The sequence below is a fragment of the Theobroma umbraticum genome, unplaced genomic scaffold (genome assembly GCF_002168275.2).
Source record: "Theobroma umbraticum cultivar Fairchild unplaced genomic scaffold, ASM216827v3 scaffold_130.0, whole genome shotgun sequence".
In the NCBI taxonomy this organism is placed as follows: domain Eukaryota; kingdom Viridiplantae; phylum Streptophyta; class Magnoliopsida; order Malvales; family Malvaceae; genus Theobroma; species Theobroma umbraticum.
The window spans coordinates 1,290,954-1,307,031 of record NW_018397264.1 but is presented as its reverse complement, the minus strand read 5'-3'; the positions used below and the strand labels follow the sequence as shown (position 1 = coordinate 1,307,031).

The following is a 16,078-nucleotide window of genomic DNA, read 5'->3' as shown; positions in this document are numbered from 1 at the left end:
TTGGGTGGATTTTTTAGGCATATTAAATTCATCTCACATACTTTACCAATTATAACAAAGGCCGAATCGTTTGTCAAAATCAGTACAACCCTCACCCTGCTATGGAAAGGCTAATCAGAGCTAATTTCATGGACTTTCTGTAGTCTCCAAAGATATAATTGGTGCCCCTTTGCCTCTTGTTAAACTGAAGATATAGTTTTAAAGCATTCTTATATTCTTGCTGAAATGTATTAGGGTTCAGCTGTGCAATCCAACTGAACACACACTTAAGCATTCTTATATCTTTATAAGTATTTCTTAAGTTTCTTAATCTTTTGTTACTATATGTATTGGCAAGATATTTCTATATTTAGAATATGTAGTCCTTCTGGCTGAACAATTTCATAATTGTAACAAAAAGGAATCTTGATGATTAAGGCCAAAAAGGAAACAACAGTACTGTGACCCCTCCCCCCCAACTTGGTAAAATAATTATCTTAATGTGCTAAGATTTGTGTTAGAGGGTAAGGAGGTGGGTTTTTCACCTTAATCCTCTATGATTCTTCTAACACAAAGGCAGGCCAAGCATGTGTAAAACAGTTAATGATCCCCAAACCATCTCACTTGCTAACAATGATAAACTTGGGAGGAAAACATGATTATAGGGGGTCTAGATACTTGCTAATGCCCTAAAAAGTAATGATTTCAAGTGATAAGGGGTACTAGAGTCATTGCATTAAATAAAGTAACAATTTTACTTTGCCTTTAAATTTTGAAATTCTCTCTCTTACACACACAAAAAATAAAAATAAAAATCACTAGGAATCATGCCTGCCAAAGGAAAAGAAAGGGAACTGTAATAAAGAATGGAGAAAAAGAAAAGAAGCACATTGCCAACTCCATCTTTGAGTCATCACAACTTGAAGGCCAAAGGCTTTTCCCTCTCTCTACACAGATGAAAATTCCCTGCTTTCTGATCTTTTCTCAGCTCTCTCACACATCATTCCTCAGCTTGCTTTGTTCATGCAAGATCCAAAGAACTCTCACACAAGGTATGCCTTCTAAAATATGCTCTCTCTCTCTCTCTGTCTGTGCTGCATGTACCCAAAATACTGTAAAGAGCTAATCAAATGCAGCAATGTTGCTCAAATCACTTGATCATTCACCATAAATTGTCATTGGTATTGGTTTCATATTGTCTGTTTTACTGTAAAACCTGCAACGAAGAATTTTCTGATGACATATTTTATGTTCAATACAAGCATCTTATAGCTAGGACAGTGAGCCAGTGACAGTAGATAGGGTGATATATTGCTTCCAGTTCTCCAAAATTTGAATTGATTCTAGTAAGTTGCCCTTAAAGCATGTAAAATGCAAGGGTTCCCTGATTTTAGACTTGCTGAGATCAGCTTGACAAGTTGCATAGACGAGTGATTATTAATGTGCTCCGATTTCATGGAGTTGAGCAAGAATGTTCCAAGTCGGTGGCTTTAGCACAATTGTCCACAAAGTGCTAAGGTTACTGGGCCTATATGTATTTGACCCTAGGTGCCAAGGTCTCCTTCAGAAGTTGATCTAGTGGTTGGGCCTCCGGCTGGGGTCTGTAAACCCAGTCCAATCTTGTCTAGAGGTTAATGTCCAGCTTGACTTCCATGGGCGGCTTGGGTCAAGCACAATCACCATTAATTCTTGAGCAATTGGCTGAGCTCAAATCCATCATATATCTTGACCTTGATCACTTCATTAAAAAAAATAAAATACAAAAGGCTTCATCTGTGAACACCATTAGTTTTTATTCAAAGTCTTTATTCTTTTCCTAAGGTAGCTTTCCGCCTTTCTTGAAGAAGCAGCGGATAAGAAAAAGTATATATATTGGGTAGGGCAACTTCAGAGTTAGTTGAATCTGTTAATATAAACAAATAATACAATTGTGACATCTCATCAATGTGAGCGGCCTGAAATCCAAGTACAAATCAAGAAACCTGGACCATCAATTCTCAACTTACAGATAAAAACAAAGAAAAAATAAGAAGAATCAGCAGAGTGATAAGCATGTCAACGAATGTGGTAATTCTTTTAAGCTTTTTTTAGTTACATCATTGATGTGTTGTTCAACCAGTGTAATGAGTTGTCCTCATTTTGACCGTACATAAGACCCTTTCACCCCCCCAAAGATTTGTTGGTATAATTTGCCTTTTATCACAATATTGTTACATGGCATTTCCCCAGGTATCTAAATTCCTCTGGATTCAGATTCTTTTTTGTTATAACCTACATATAAGGCTATTGATGTTGAAATTGTCAAAAAGACAAGTATGAATTAAACCCTTCTCTGATAATATATCTAGCTAAAATTGGGAACTTGGCATTTGGCATGGATAAGTTTAGGATTTCAGACCATATTGAAAACGGCTGCTTATAATAGTATATATAGTTTGATGTGGTTTGGCTATTGGCAAAGAATTTGTATGTTGGCATTTGTCTTCTTCATCCACAATAGTTCTCCAATGAATTCACAAAAGCATACTGTTCAGGATTTCATACTTTACATGCGTGTGTTTTTCTGTAGGAAGCCTTGGTATCAAAGAGCAATGGAGAGGGCTACCGTATGGAAAACTGGTCCAAAGACTGCCGAAATCCCTTCTACGAGTGCTACATTGTGGAAAACCATTTCCAAGCCCACGGAAATTCCCATGGCGAATGCAACACTATGGAAAGCAATCCCCAAGTCCGCTGAGATCCCATCAACTCATCCCAACAGAGAGAAGCTGAGGAAATGCACCTCCCTCAGGGTTGCCACATCGTTTACTCGTGTTTGTCTATGTGCACCAATCTCTTCCTACAATGAGGTGTTTCGTGCGGACGTTCCCCCTCGAAGAAGCAACAGTTACCCTAGGTCAAAGCCGTTTACCCTGTCACAAGAAAGAATACCTAGCGCGAGACTTAGCACGGAAGGAAGAAGAGTTTTCCGCGGAAAATCTTTGACGGATGATGTTTTGATGAGGAGATTTGTTGTGGAAGAAGAAGCAATGATGCAAGTTAGGAGGAGGAACCAAATGGAAGTCATAAGGAGGAGAAGTATGATGAGAAGGAAGAAGCTTGGCCCTAGTCCTCTTAGTAGAATGGTAAAGGCTAAGGAGGAGGAGGAGGAAGAAACTTTTTAATTTTTCTTTTTGAAAATTTACCCATCATTTCTCTTTTTGTTCTTTTTCTTCTTAATTATTGCCTAAATTGTTTGCACTCTTCACTGGGCACTTCCTTTTGCTATATAATCAAACAATTTGGATGGAGGGAAAAATCTGCAAATTGTGGGAACATAAGAACAGTAGTGGAATTACTTTTGGCTATATCATTAAACTTGCTTATACTCCACTCTAAAACAAAGCATGCTCAACTTATAAATCAAGGATAGTAGTTATCTAATCTATATCACAACTTACCAGGTTAGGTTGTTTTGCCTGTGATGATAATGCCATTGCACAAAACAAATTGTTCCTCCCCTTTTTGCTCTGTCAACAACCACTTTGTCTACTAGCTATACCTTCATTCTGCTTTCTCCCCTCTTCAACTGCTTCTGCTGTCTTTATATTCTACCAATCTCTACATTTATTTTCCTCATAATTGTGATCATTTGATTCATTTCCAACTTGATTCTTCTGTTGGGACTTAAGAAGTTTAAGAGGAGAGAAAGGGTATCCATTTAATTCTTTAGATCATGTCGTAAATTTTAAGGTTTTTTTAAGAGTTTGTACCTTTCCTTTCTCGTTCCTTCGTGAATCTACTACTTAATGTGAGAATATTGTTATTCTTTCATATTTTTACTTCTCATTTATTTAAAACAAGAAATTACTAATCTTCAATTTTGTGAGAACATTTTAGAGGTTACATTAATTCTGATTTTCACTTTGCAAAAGCCAAATGAACCAGGAAAAACAATAATTATAAAATGGAATAGGCATAATATTAAAAAAAATCTTTGAATTATTTAATTTTTTTTTATTTTTTTATTACATTCAATTACGTTTATTTATTTTTATTTTGGATCAAATAGGAATTTTGCGACTAATAGATAATTAACTATGTGAAAGATGAAAAATACCATCTTATTACATCAGTATGTTATGTCATCATTTATTATGATATGTCAATATATCATGTCAGTATTATATGATATAAAATGACAAGTAATATTTTAACTAACAATAATTAATTAGTTCCTAATCATAAATATTTATTTAATTTAAAATAAAAATACAAATACTTGATTAAATAAAATAAAAAAATAAAAATTTATTTAAATTTTTATAAACAATTAAAGTTTTTTTTAAATATCGTATCAATCAAATATAATCTTTACGTGAACATGTTTTTCAGTTAAATTTACACATTTCAACGGAAGATGATCTTTTCTCCTTGATTTTTTGATGGCGTGATCTAAACAGCAAAGTCAGTATAATATTTAACAAATGGAAAAATAAATATTTATTTTGCCCTTGAATTTTAAAGCTCTAAAGTTAGCAATATACAAAATAAGTGGGCCTCATTTTATCTCATTAAAGAGAAAAAGAATGTTCAAAGAATATGAAGCTATAAAGAAGAATGTGCAACAACAATAATAATAGAATATATTCAATTGACCTATAAACAAATAATTTGTAAGGGAGGGCTTTTTGTCTTAGCTGTTAAGGCAATTCCCACCATGAACTCTGCCCAAGTTCATGTGTTTCTTATGTTGGCCACCTCTTTTCTTTTTCATTTTTTATAGCCAAAGATTGAAGGGTTTCTTGTGGGTTGAACCAAAGTTTTAGGTTCACTATGAGTAAAAGTAGGGTCAGAGAAAAGACAAGTAGTTGAACTGTCCAAATAGAGAGACAAGATATCTATTAATTGGAAACTAGGGATGAACTTATTTTCAATATATATATATATATATAAAACATTTGTGTTGAAGAAAAAAATACATGTGAAAATAAAATTATTATGGATATTATAGTATTATTGAATATTTTTCTTAAATAAAAATTATTTTATTCTTCCACCTCTTTATTTTCATGTTTTGATGTTTCAACTCAAATTAGAGTTTGACAAAGTTGATTCAATCTAACCCGATTTGAGAAAAAAAGTCAATAACTTAAATACGAAATGATTCAAATCAATAAATGAACTTAATTTGAAATAATCCATACTCAAAATGACCCAAAATACTCATTCAAAATAATTTAAATCCAAATAATCTATCCAAATTTAATTGATTTCTTTTTTTAAAAAAAGTGAACAAGTTAAATATAAAATAACTTAAATTCAGAACGATTTGAATTTAAAATGATCTAAATCTAAAATTATTTGAACCGAAAAATAACCCAAATTTCTTCCACTTTAAAATAACTCAAATTCGGTTAGGTAAGTCTTCCTCAATGGAAATATAAAAAAAAAAGATTAAAAGTTTACTAAAATAAACCAAAGGTTTACAAGGCATTAAGATTCTTGATAAAGTTTCTATATTTGTTTAGGGCAACAACTTTATATCTTTCTCTTATTACGGTGTGGCATTTCAGTAATATTTGTGTGTGCATATATCTGTATTGATGTAATGGGAATCTATCTTAGACGATGGAATGTTTGAGTGGGGGATTGCAAATTCACATAAGGATGAAAGCAACTTTACCCTCTAAGAGGGGGACACGTGTTCATGTAATTTAGTTCTTTAAAAACAGTGATAGAATCAGGATTTTATGTTTAAAGGTGAAAGGTAATACTTATCAAATAATCATATTAAAAATCTAATATTTGACAAAAACATGAAATAACTTAAATAAAAAAATTTATGTAAAAATTATACAAATAATTCTAATTATGTGTAAACCACAAAACAAAAATATTTTTAAAGGACAAGGGCATGCTAAGATTGAGTATCTCATCAAAGAAAACAATAAATTGTGGTTGAGGTAAAACTGTAAAATTTTAAAAAGTAAAGATATTTTTGAGAGATGGGGCCCTACTAACCCCCTTCCCTTCCCCACAATTCCAGGACAAGATGTTCTGAGGAGATCTTGCTAGAACACAAGGTTGGAAAATAACAAAATGGTTTCAAGTGCGTATTAATGTTATTGTTGTTTTCATTTATAATATATAAAAATATTATAAATGATAAATTTTTAAATATAATAAAATTTAATAATCGATTACGTTTAATCTTGACGTATTAAATTTATATACATTTTTTATAATAAATAATGTACATAAATTTAAAAATTATTAAAAAAATAGGAGATTGATATTACCGAAAACTGATAATAATTAATTCAGAATGAAAATCCCAATATACTTGTTTTTCCTTTTTGCTGATCCAAACATATGGGGATGCTTGGGGGCATTGGCTTACGCATAAATCACAGACATTTTCTGCTTCCCATAAATTGTTTTGCACACCACCCAATCTCACGTGCTGCTCACACACACTCCTTAAAGAATTGCTGCAGCAATGATGCACGTATATTTTACACCACAGATTTGCAGAGATCAATCATTCTTCCAACTTTTTCAGATACTTATGCTGATCCAATGGCTGAGGTTAGCTGCCCAAAATTTGAGCCTGTCAGGCGCACATCCTCATCCATGAGGTTCACCCCCACGTTATCATTTTTTCTCCATTCTATTCACGTTACAGGAACAGAGCCAGCAAACTAAATGCTTGGTTGGCTAATAGCCCCACTGCAAATGAATTCCAGGTGTTGAGCACGCTCCATGGGTGACGAGAAAGTGGACGTTGCATTGATGCCATGTTTGTTGCCTGGCCAGGCTTCTTTTAGGAGAAGCATCCCTCAGTATTATCCACGCAAGTTCGAATGTTATTCACATAAAATTTATTTGGAATTTGTATGTATCTGCACACGCTTTTTCACCAAAGATTTAAAAAAAAAAAAGAGAGAGAAGGTACAGAAAATCAACTTTTGGCTTTAATGGAAGAAGTGTTGAATGAGGAAGAGAGAGGGCCAGTTGACTTGTTGTTGACCCCAACCTCGGACTTTGAACTTGACCCAAACTTAAGGTTTGGTTAAGAAATGCCATTGCCAGGGGGTTAATCCAGCAGGACCTGCAATTTGGTTTAGATATTCATCGTCTTGACCTGGAAAGTTTTTTTCGAAAGGAGTAAAAAGGGCAGCAAGTCAAAGCAAAGACCATTTGCAGGCTCAGGTGGCAGAAGAAGGAGGCGGAACGGAGAAGCTTCGTCGGCTCCCTGATATGGACGGAACCACTCATGACCCCTGCCCCCATTACACAAAAGATGGGAATTTTTGAATAAAGAAAGAAGCTCCTTTGGTTTGGCTTGTTCCAAGTTCCAACCCCCCAAAAACCCATTCCAGGGGGTTGGCCAAACCCATTCTACTTTTAAGCACTAAATCGTCAATTAATCCAAAACGTCTGACAACGACCACACCAAACCCGGCCTTTTTGTCTTTCTTATTTTTTTATATATATATTTTTCAACTTTTTATTTTTCTTTTTCTTTCTGAAATAAATCTTCTGCCTTTCATTTTTCTTTTTGTTTTTATTTGATAAACGAGGCACATTGAATGCTTCAAAAGGGCGCGTGTAGTACACGTTCAGATTATGCGCGTGAGGATTAAACTTAAAATGGTTTTTTTTTCCCCTGACAAGAGAATCTTTTAGTGAAAGTTAAAAAACAAGGAAAGGATATTAATAATTAAATAATAGTATGTTGGATCATCATAATCCTTCTAACGTAATAAATTAATGATGAAAAGAAAAATAATAATAATAGTAATGAAAACTGAAGAAATAGGGGTGTTACTCCACATATTATAATTAAGAAAAGGGAAAGAGTACCAAACCTAACCGTTTTAATCAGTGGGGATGGTTGCTGTCCAGATAGTCTTCCCATTCAAGTAAAGTTAGTTGAAGTTGGGCACATTGAGTGAGAAAGTGGCCAACCCTCCCTCCCTTCTCTCTCTTACTCACGCTAATAATCATCATGATCAGCAGCAACCAATCTTAAAGAGAAGAAGAAAAAAAAATTACACTGCCAATTATAAATCCAACAAAAGGTGAAAGGTGGCCAAAGGAACAGAAAAGTAAAATTCTTACCAAGCAACGAAGAAAGCAGATTCAAAGTTGTAGTTTCTAGTGATAGAAAGAGAGAACCCAAGAAAGAAAGGGGAGAATAATGTTTAGAAGCATCACAACAGTTGAAAGAAAACTAGAAAAAAGAAAAAAATAGAACTGGCTACTACAACAAAACAAAATAAAAACAAAACCCTTGTAATAAAAAGGCTAGGAATAAGAAAACAATAGAAAACAAGGATGCTGTATGGGAAAAGGGCAGGAGCCTAGAGAAAGAAAGAGAAAAAAAGGGGGAGGGTCTTCTCTGGCCGGCTGCTGCTATTCTTCTTTTTTCTAGCTTCTTATAACTCAGCTTTTTGAAGGAGTCTTTGCAGAATTTGGGAATTTGGAAGCTCTTCCATAGAAGGTACATATATGTATGATCTTTTTCTGTTTTCCTTTTTTGGTTTTTTTTTTATAGTATTTTTGTTTCTACAAAGTTTTGGGTTTTTGTCAATTATGTTGTCCATGATCAAGGTAATCTTTTTTTGGCAGTGTGTTCATTATGTTCTTGGGGGAGGAGTAGATAACTATAATTTTCAAAAAGTGAGCTTTTTTTTTTTTTGGTTTCAAGGTAGCAGGTTTTTAGTATTAAAAATTTTCTGTCTTTGGATCTCTTTTGTCTAAGTGTCAGATGTTGTTTTCTTGGAAAATTGTTGTCTTGTAACCTTTAAACTGCTCAGAATTTCTTTTTTTTTTTATGGAAAGTATTTTTGTGTTCTCAAAACCAGAAATTTTAAAAAAGCAAGAAAAAATCCTCTAGCGTATTTGAAGAGTTTGTGGTAATATTTTTTTTTCTTTGTTCTGCTGGGGGGAACTTCAGCTTTCCAGAAGGAAAAGCTCTGTAAAGAGCGAGTTTATGCTGATTGTTAAGAAATCATATATAATTTTTTTTAATGATAAAAATAATGACAAATTTATCTTTCATGGGTGTTTAACAAAACAAAAATTTTTGGACTTTTGTGTCTGTTTGTGTTTCTGCAAGGGTTTGTATATTTGGACTGATATATTAGTTTTGACCTTAGCTTGAAACCTTTATTAAACAAACTGTTTTGAAGGTTAAACCAATTGTTAATGTGTTACTTGAGAAACTAGAGGCTGCTATTTGTTTAAGAAACACCAAAAGCCGAGTTGGAAATGAAGATTCCCCTGTTTCTTCTTTGCATCCTCTGTTCCTTCAGAGTGTTTTAATTTGGTTTTTGTTTGATTCATTCCTGATGGTGGATGACCTGAGATAGAGCTTCAGGCCGGTGTCCTCCTTGGTATGGTAGAATAAATTAATAGCATGCTGTAATCTTAATTCTCTTTCGATGAGTACTTATGGGGATTTTCTTGTTGACCTTGTCTTTGTGAATCATCTAGCTAATTTGTGATTATTGTTTTTACAAACGTTTCCAAATCTTAGTATTTGTTCTTTATAAAGAAACGTTACAATCATGAAGGCCTGAAAATAACAGGAAGTTGCCACAATAGTACTAAAGAATTATAATGCTTAAGGGGCAGTTTGATCAGATTTCATGGTTGAGATCTTGAATTCTAGAGCCTGTATGAGCAGTATTTGCATAAAAATGTTTTAATTACATTTTCTTTTTTTATCCTTATCATTCACGATTTAGACTTCACTGTAGAACGCAAAAATTGCATTAAATCTTACACATCCTTTTATGTCTACAGATAGAAGGATCAACGTTTCAGTCATATACGATTGGGCCTGCTGGCACTTAATTATTCTGTTTCATCCCATGGTTAGGCAGACACAGTAATGCTGGCAGTATGGGAAAGAAAGGGAGTTGGTTTTCTGCAATCAAAAGAGTTTTCATACCACAATCCAAGGAAAAGCTAAACAATGTAAGTTGATCTTTTAACTCTGGTGCTTAAGGACTTCACTGCTGCCTCTTTGGTTTTGATTCGCTCTAAGAAGGAATGTACTGCAATAAAGATGATATTTATTATTTGATTTCGTTAGTTATCTTCCTTACATGTTTGTTGGAAAAGGCTTGAATTTTGTGTATAAGGTTCAAACATGCCAGTAGCTTGTGCTAGAATGAAATAGTTTTATGTTTTAAAACCAGGATGTAATTACTGATTACAAGAGCATAAGAACATGGAATTTTGGAAAAATGATTAAAAGAAATGATAGAATTAGTTGCCTTCTGATAGATTATAGATGCATCTTTTCGGAGAGTGAAATTTCTGAATTGGAGTCTGTTGTTGTATAGTTAGCTATTGAGCTCTATGCGTTTGTTTCCTAGATGGAACAAGCAAAGTCCTCATGGCAAGATCCACTGCATATATCTCGTGCATCCCTAGCAGCACTTTAAATTTATTATCTTATCTTCCTCTCTAAGAAATGGTTTAGCATCCTTGGCTTATAAAAGCATGAATTTTTTTTACCTAAATGTTACTTAGATGATACCTTCTGTTTTCTATGGAGAAATCATTTCAGGAATCAGATAAAAGAAGTGGTAAAGAAAAGAAGAAGAAAGGCCTAGGAAAATTAAGGCATGGAGAAACCAACTCCTTCATTCCCCTCTTCAGAGAGCCTAGCAGTATTGAGAAAATTCTGGGGGATGCTGAAAGAGAGCATAAACTAATATTTAGGCCTCCCACACCTCCAGAGCAGCCAAGAACACCACCTTTTGTGCCTAGAGCTGCTTCTCCACGGGTTCCCTCTCAAAGGATTGCCTCTCCTAGGGTTGCTTCTCCGAGAGCTGCTTCTCCTAGAGCCACTTCCCCTCCACGAGCTGCTTCTCCTAGAGCTGCTTCTCCTCCCCCACCTCCACCTCCACGAGCTGCTTCTCCAAGAGCTCCTTCTCCAAGAGCTGCACCTCCTAGGGTTGTTCGTCCTCGACCAGAACCAACTTTAAGGAACCATCATGCTTCAGCTACAAAAATTCAAGCAGCCTATAGAGGTTACATGGTAAGTCCTTTCTTCTTATTATTAGAAGGTGTCAAGGGCAATTTCATGGGGCAACTTGTCTGAAAGGACAAACAATGAGAAGTGTTTTGGCAGTAGTACTGAATAACAATATCAGTAGCGAAATTAATTTGTTCAAGTTTTCATGTTTTAAGGATTTATGACAAATATTGATGTGGAATGTTATTGATTGTGGAAAACACCACATCTATAAGGCTATTTAGAGAATCAAAGATTTCAAGCTGGTATATATTTAGTCACTTTCCTTTCCACTTTTCCACCTGCTGATATATTGTAAATGAACATAATTCCCCATGGCAGAATTATAGACAGAAATGTGGAAAACTGTTTGATATGAACAACGTTTGAATGGGCCCAATAATAACTGAATTTTGCTTGGGCAAACAGTTAATTTCAGTGCTCTAGGTCATATATGGGTTGGTGCTCTCATGTTGTGTGTGGTGGACAGTAGATCCCTTTGTGGTGATATGTTTTGCATCATTATATCTCAACTTGATTATCTTGGAACTTCTCATGCAGGCAAGGAGAAGTTTTAGAGCTTTGAAAGGCCTTGTGAGGCTTCAAGGGGTGGTGAGAGGACAGAATGTGAAACGCCAAACTGTAAATGCCATGAAATATATGCAGCTTTTAGTGCGAGTTCAGTCTCAGATTCAGTCACGCAGGATCCAGATGTTAGAGAACCAAGCACGATGTCAGGCTCAGTATAAGAATGATAAGGAAGTTGAGAGTACCTTGGGCAAATGGACCTTCAGCCAGGCAGTAAGTTTTCCTTATTTGTATCTGTGATTGCATTGTAGTCCTCTTTCTTTTGAGTAGCTAGACCTTGTCAAATCCATAGAGACGCGCCCTTAAAACTTAATTATTTGAATTATTTAAAATTGTGTGATTCCATTAGACGTTGGTGCATTATCATTCTTATTTGAATTATTTGATGTGTAATCAAATGTGAATTGTCTTTCTTATCCAAAAAAAAAAGAAGAAAAAAAATGAAATGAACAGTAAAAACAAACAATTGTCTGATTTTTCCATAGGCCTGGGTGCATCATTCCAATGTAGCACTGACCTTTTTTCATCAAGCCTGTCACATGGTATTTAAATACACAATACCTCCACCTTTACAACACCTTGAATGGTTATCCTTTACCTAAGAAGGCTCTGGTTCATAGGACCTTAGGATACTAGGTGAAATGTGAAGATCATATATTCCTGTTTGTTTCATGTATATTTGCTCTCTATATTGGTGTTAAAATGAGTAACTTGGTTGAATATTGGACCAGTCTGAGACAGGCAATGAGGACTGGGACGATAGCATGCTAACAAGAGAGGAAGTAGAGACAAGGATGCAAAGAAAGGTGGAGGCAGTCATCAAGAGAGAAAGGGCTATGGCCTATGCATATTCCCACCAGGTACCCGAATTTATTTTACTACCCCAGTCCAGTTTCAGCTGTATCATGTTGGATGGTTTATAAAGTCATATTTTGAGCATATTTTTTGCTGAATGCCTCTAGCTGAAACAATACTTTATCCTTCTACGGATAATTTACTTGTTTCCTTCTCCTATGCCTTGTTTCTCACTTCTCAATTCATCAGTTAGATAAGCTTTCTAGTTTTCTTTACCTCTTTTATTTACTGTATTTATTTTATCTTTGTGAAGTCAAATGCCTTCTAGGTAACTATAACCTGTTTTTGGGTTTTATAATCTTTTATTGAATGCAAGTCTCTGATAGTTTTAGAAGCTGCAATGGTAGCATTGGCAGAAATCAGACACATAAATTGATCTTGCAAGAGCATTTGAAGCTAGACCTTGCTGTCTGAATGTCAAAAGCTTGTAGTTTTTTACTTGCAATTCCTGGGAAACTGCATTCCTTGAACATTTCATGTTAGACATTAATGAGGTTGATACGCAAGTATAAAAAAAAGTCAGTTCCCTCTGCATGTGCGTAGGCACAAAATTACAGAGAAATAGTCCAGTTGGGGTTGTATGTCAAACCTAAGGAAACCTTAGCTTTCATCTCTCGTTAATTAAACTTGTACAAGACTCATTACCATTGACATATCTATTTTTCTTTGAATTTTTCATTTAAAACATTTCTGCATACAGCTATGGAAAGCTACTCCAAAATCAGCGCAAACAGACATTCGCTCTGGCGGATTCCCGTGGTGGTGGAACTGGTTAGAACGTCAACTACCTCCTGTGAATGCTGCCGAAAGCCAAGGCGTGAAGGGTTTCCAACTTACACCATCAAGGCCAAATTCTGAATTGAAGCCTAGCCCTAGGCCACCGTCGAGCAGCAAGCAACATCTTTTCACATTTGACAATATAGACACTCCCACACCAAAATCTACAAGATCAACTATACTCCCGGCAACAAGACCTATGCGAACTCCACCTCCTAGTAGAATCCCGCAAGCAAGCGGCTCAGGGTTGTCGAAATATTCAAGACCAAGAGCGAGTGGAGCTGATTCTCCATTCGACTTGCCCCTGAAGGATGACGATAGCCTTATGAGCTGCCCGCCGTTTTCAGTTCCCAATTACATGACGCCGACAGTTTCAGCCAAAGCCAAAGCAAGAGCTAACAGTAATCCCAAGGAGAGGTTTATGGGGACTCCGGGGAGTGAATCAAAGAGGAGGCTTTCATTCCCTTTGACACAAGGGATTGGGTCTTTCAAGTGGAGCAAAGGGTCATTGTTTTCTGGCAAGGATTCAAGCTCTCAAAGGGGTTTAGAGAAGCACCAATCACTACAATCTATAGGCAATTTGAGTGTGGATTCAACCGTTTCTATGCCTGCCACGGTTGGAAGGAAGCCATTTAACCGATTTGTGTGATTTTATTTTTCCTTTATTTTTAACCTTTGATTACTTCATTTTGGTGTTCTTTCTTAAATCGAGTGTATGGTGATATGTTGAGTTACAAAAATTACTGATGTGAAATAAAAACAGAAACCGATAGGAAATGATGATTGGTTTGAATGTCACAGGATTTGGGGTTTGGTGAGATACTATTAATAGTAATTCTTTTTTTTTTCTTTTAATCTGTTTTATTATTAATTTGAGAATTTTCTTTCCATTATTACTATGGGAATATCAAAACTAATTCAGTTGGATATCTGATATCCATGATCATCTGACTCATAATGCTTGTCGTTACAATATTCACAACAAAATTAGTTAAGATTATGAAATTGACATTGATCAATGTCAATTTATTAGTTGCAAAAAATATTATATAATAATTATACAAAAGAAAAATTGCAATCCCTATTTATGAGTTGGTGAGAAAGAAAGGGTAAGGCATGCAACAAAGTTAAGCTTTCTATTCCATTTGCCCCAATTATTCACCAAATTACTTCTCTTGAAACATAAAATAACGTATGAGTCTATAATAATAATAAATATAATAAATTTGTTAGTGCAATAAGCTCAATATAAATATTTTCAAGAAGGGTGAATTTGAATATTTTAAGATTTTTTTTAAATTTAAGAAATATAAAAATTTAAAAATAATTTAAAAAAAATTAACTTTTCCTCGATTGAGCGAAAATAACAATCCGAGCTAATAGAATGACATTCTGTTGAATGATTATAATGACTTTACCTTTGCAATCATATTCCCTTTCATTATTAAAAGTAGTAGACTTTTTGGATTTATTTGAGCATTTGAAAAATAATTTCATTCACTTATTTCTCGTTTCAAAACTTAAAACAAAATTGAAACAATAAGTTTAACAAAATTATTAACTTAATCATCTAAGTTTTTAGAATATTTTAATTTTAATCTTTAATGTTATATAATTAGTGCGTCTTCTGTCTTCTAACTCTTACACACTATTAACGCGTTCTTTTTTTGTTTCGACATTTCATATCATCATATTTATGTGAAGTGGTCAAATCCATGTCATTATTTTAAATTATCATTTTGTAACATAAAAATTATGACGTGAATACCGAATATTGTTTCAAAGTTGGATGATTATGAATGCACCATTTTATATAACATCAGTGAACCATGCATTATTTCCAAAACTAAATAACAAAAAATAAAAAATTTGGAAATTTAAATGACTAAATAAGTAATTTATTCTGAAGGTAGTGAAAGTGGGTCAAACCAAGACTTCAAGCATGTCATAATTTTTTCAAAAGAAAAAAATTAAAATTTTCTGATCCTTCACTGTAGAAATTCAAAACATATAATCAATAATTTATATTTCACGCATGGCATACAAATGGTGCGATCCTATTGGCTCAATGCCATATGGGTGGATTGTGTTAACGATATTATTAATTAGACTAACCTGAATGAAGAAATTAAAATTCAGGTAGCATGTTACGTATTTTCTTAATACCAAAGGGCCAATGTGTAATTATCTGTTTTGAGCAACTAACTTGGCTTATTTCAAGAGTTCTCTCTTTTGCGCGGTCACGTCGTCTAATGATCTTAACGTCTAAAGGTCTTTTATATAGTTATTTTCCATTTAAGTATAATAATATTAATTTAAAAGTTATTGAAATAAGGTTAATTTCTAGTGTAGATATTACTCTTTTTGTCCCATTTTGTTTTTTTTTATTAAATAAATTTAATTTTGACAATTATTTTTTATAAAATTATAAAATTTGTAAATTTTGAATTTCAAACTTTTCAAAACATATTTTTTGAGATTTTAATTTTGTATAATGTTTTGAAAAATATCAAAATTGAATTCATGTCATAAAAAAAAAAGTCAATAAAAAATAAACAAAATGAAACAAAGAGATTAGTATTTATATTTCTTTATTATTAAAAACTACAAGGAAAATAGTTAAAAAATAAATAACAAAAATATTTATCATTAGACGGAGTTTTAGGTACATGGTTCATTGCAATTCACGAGTGCTATTAAATTATTTTTTTTTAGAGAAAAGGTTTATGTATCCTATTTAAGTGTCCAATGTTATGTAACTGTCATGTGGAGATTCCATATTGTTTCTTTTCTTTGTTAAAATAATCATTTATAAAAAGATTTTTGTAATTAATGTATTATTTGCTTTTAAATTTGATGAGA

The 16,078-nt window shown here is 33.8% G+C and overlaps 2 protein-coding genes across 4 annotated transcripts; both read left to right on the top strand.

The window, feature by feature from the left end:
* The first annotated feature begins 793 nt into the window (after positions 1–793).
* Positions 794–3,302, top strand: LOC110421951 (Serine/Threonine-kinase). The gene is made up of 2 exons (XM_021435684.2): positions 794–1,031; positions 2,549–3,302. Exons 1-2 carry the CDS (start codon positions 1,003–1,005, stop codon positions 3,141–3,143), a joined length of 624 nt encoding a protein of 207 aa, XP_021291359.1. The 5' UTR covers positions 794–1,002; the 3' UTR covers positions 3,144–3,302.
* A 4,642-nt stretch (positions 3,303–7,944) lies between these two features.
* Positions 7,945–14,071, top strand: IQD13 (IQ-domain 13). 3 transcript variants are annotated; one of them, XM_021435095.2, is made up of 6 exons: positions 7,945–8,477; positions 9,775–9,948; positions 10,535–11,020; positions 11,558–11,797; positions 12,316–12,444; positions 13,140–14,071. In XM_021435095.2, exons 2-6 carry the CDS (start codon positions 9,874–9,876, stop codon positions 13,863–13,865), a joined length of 1,656 nt encoding a protein of 551 aa, XP_021290770.1. In that variant the 5' UTR covers positions 7,945–8,477; positions 9,775–9,873; the 3' UTR covers positions 13,866–14,071. The 3 variants fall into 3 exon arrangements, with proteins under 3 accessions (XP_021290770.1, XP_021290769.1, XP_021290771.1); XM_021435094.2 differs by having other exon boundaries at positions 7,946–8,467; XM_021435096.2 differs by having other exon boundaries at positions 7,952–8,467; positions 10,547–11,020.
* Positions 14,072–16,078: the final 2,007 nt, after the last annotated feature.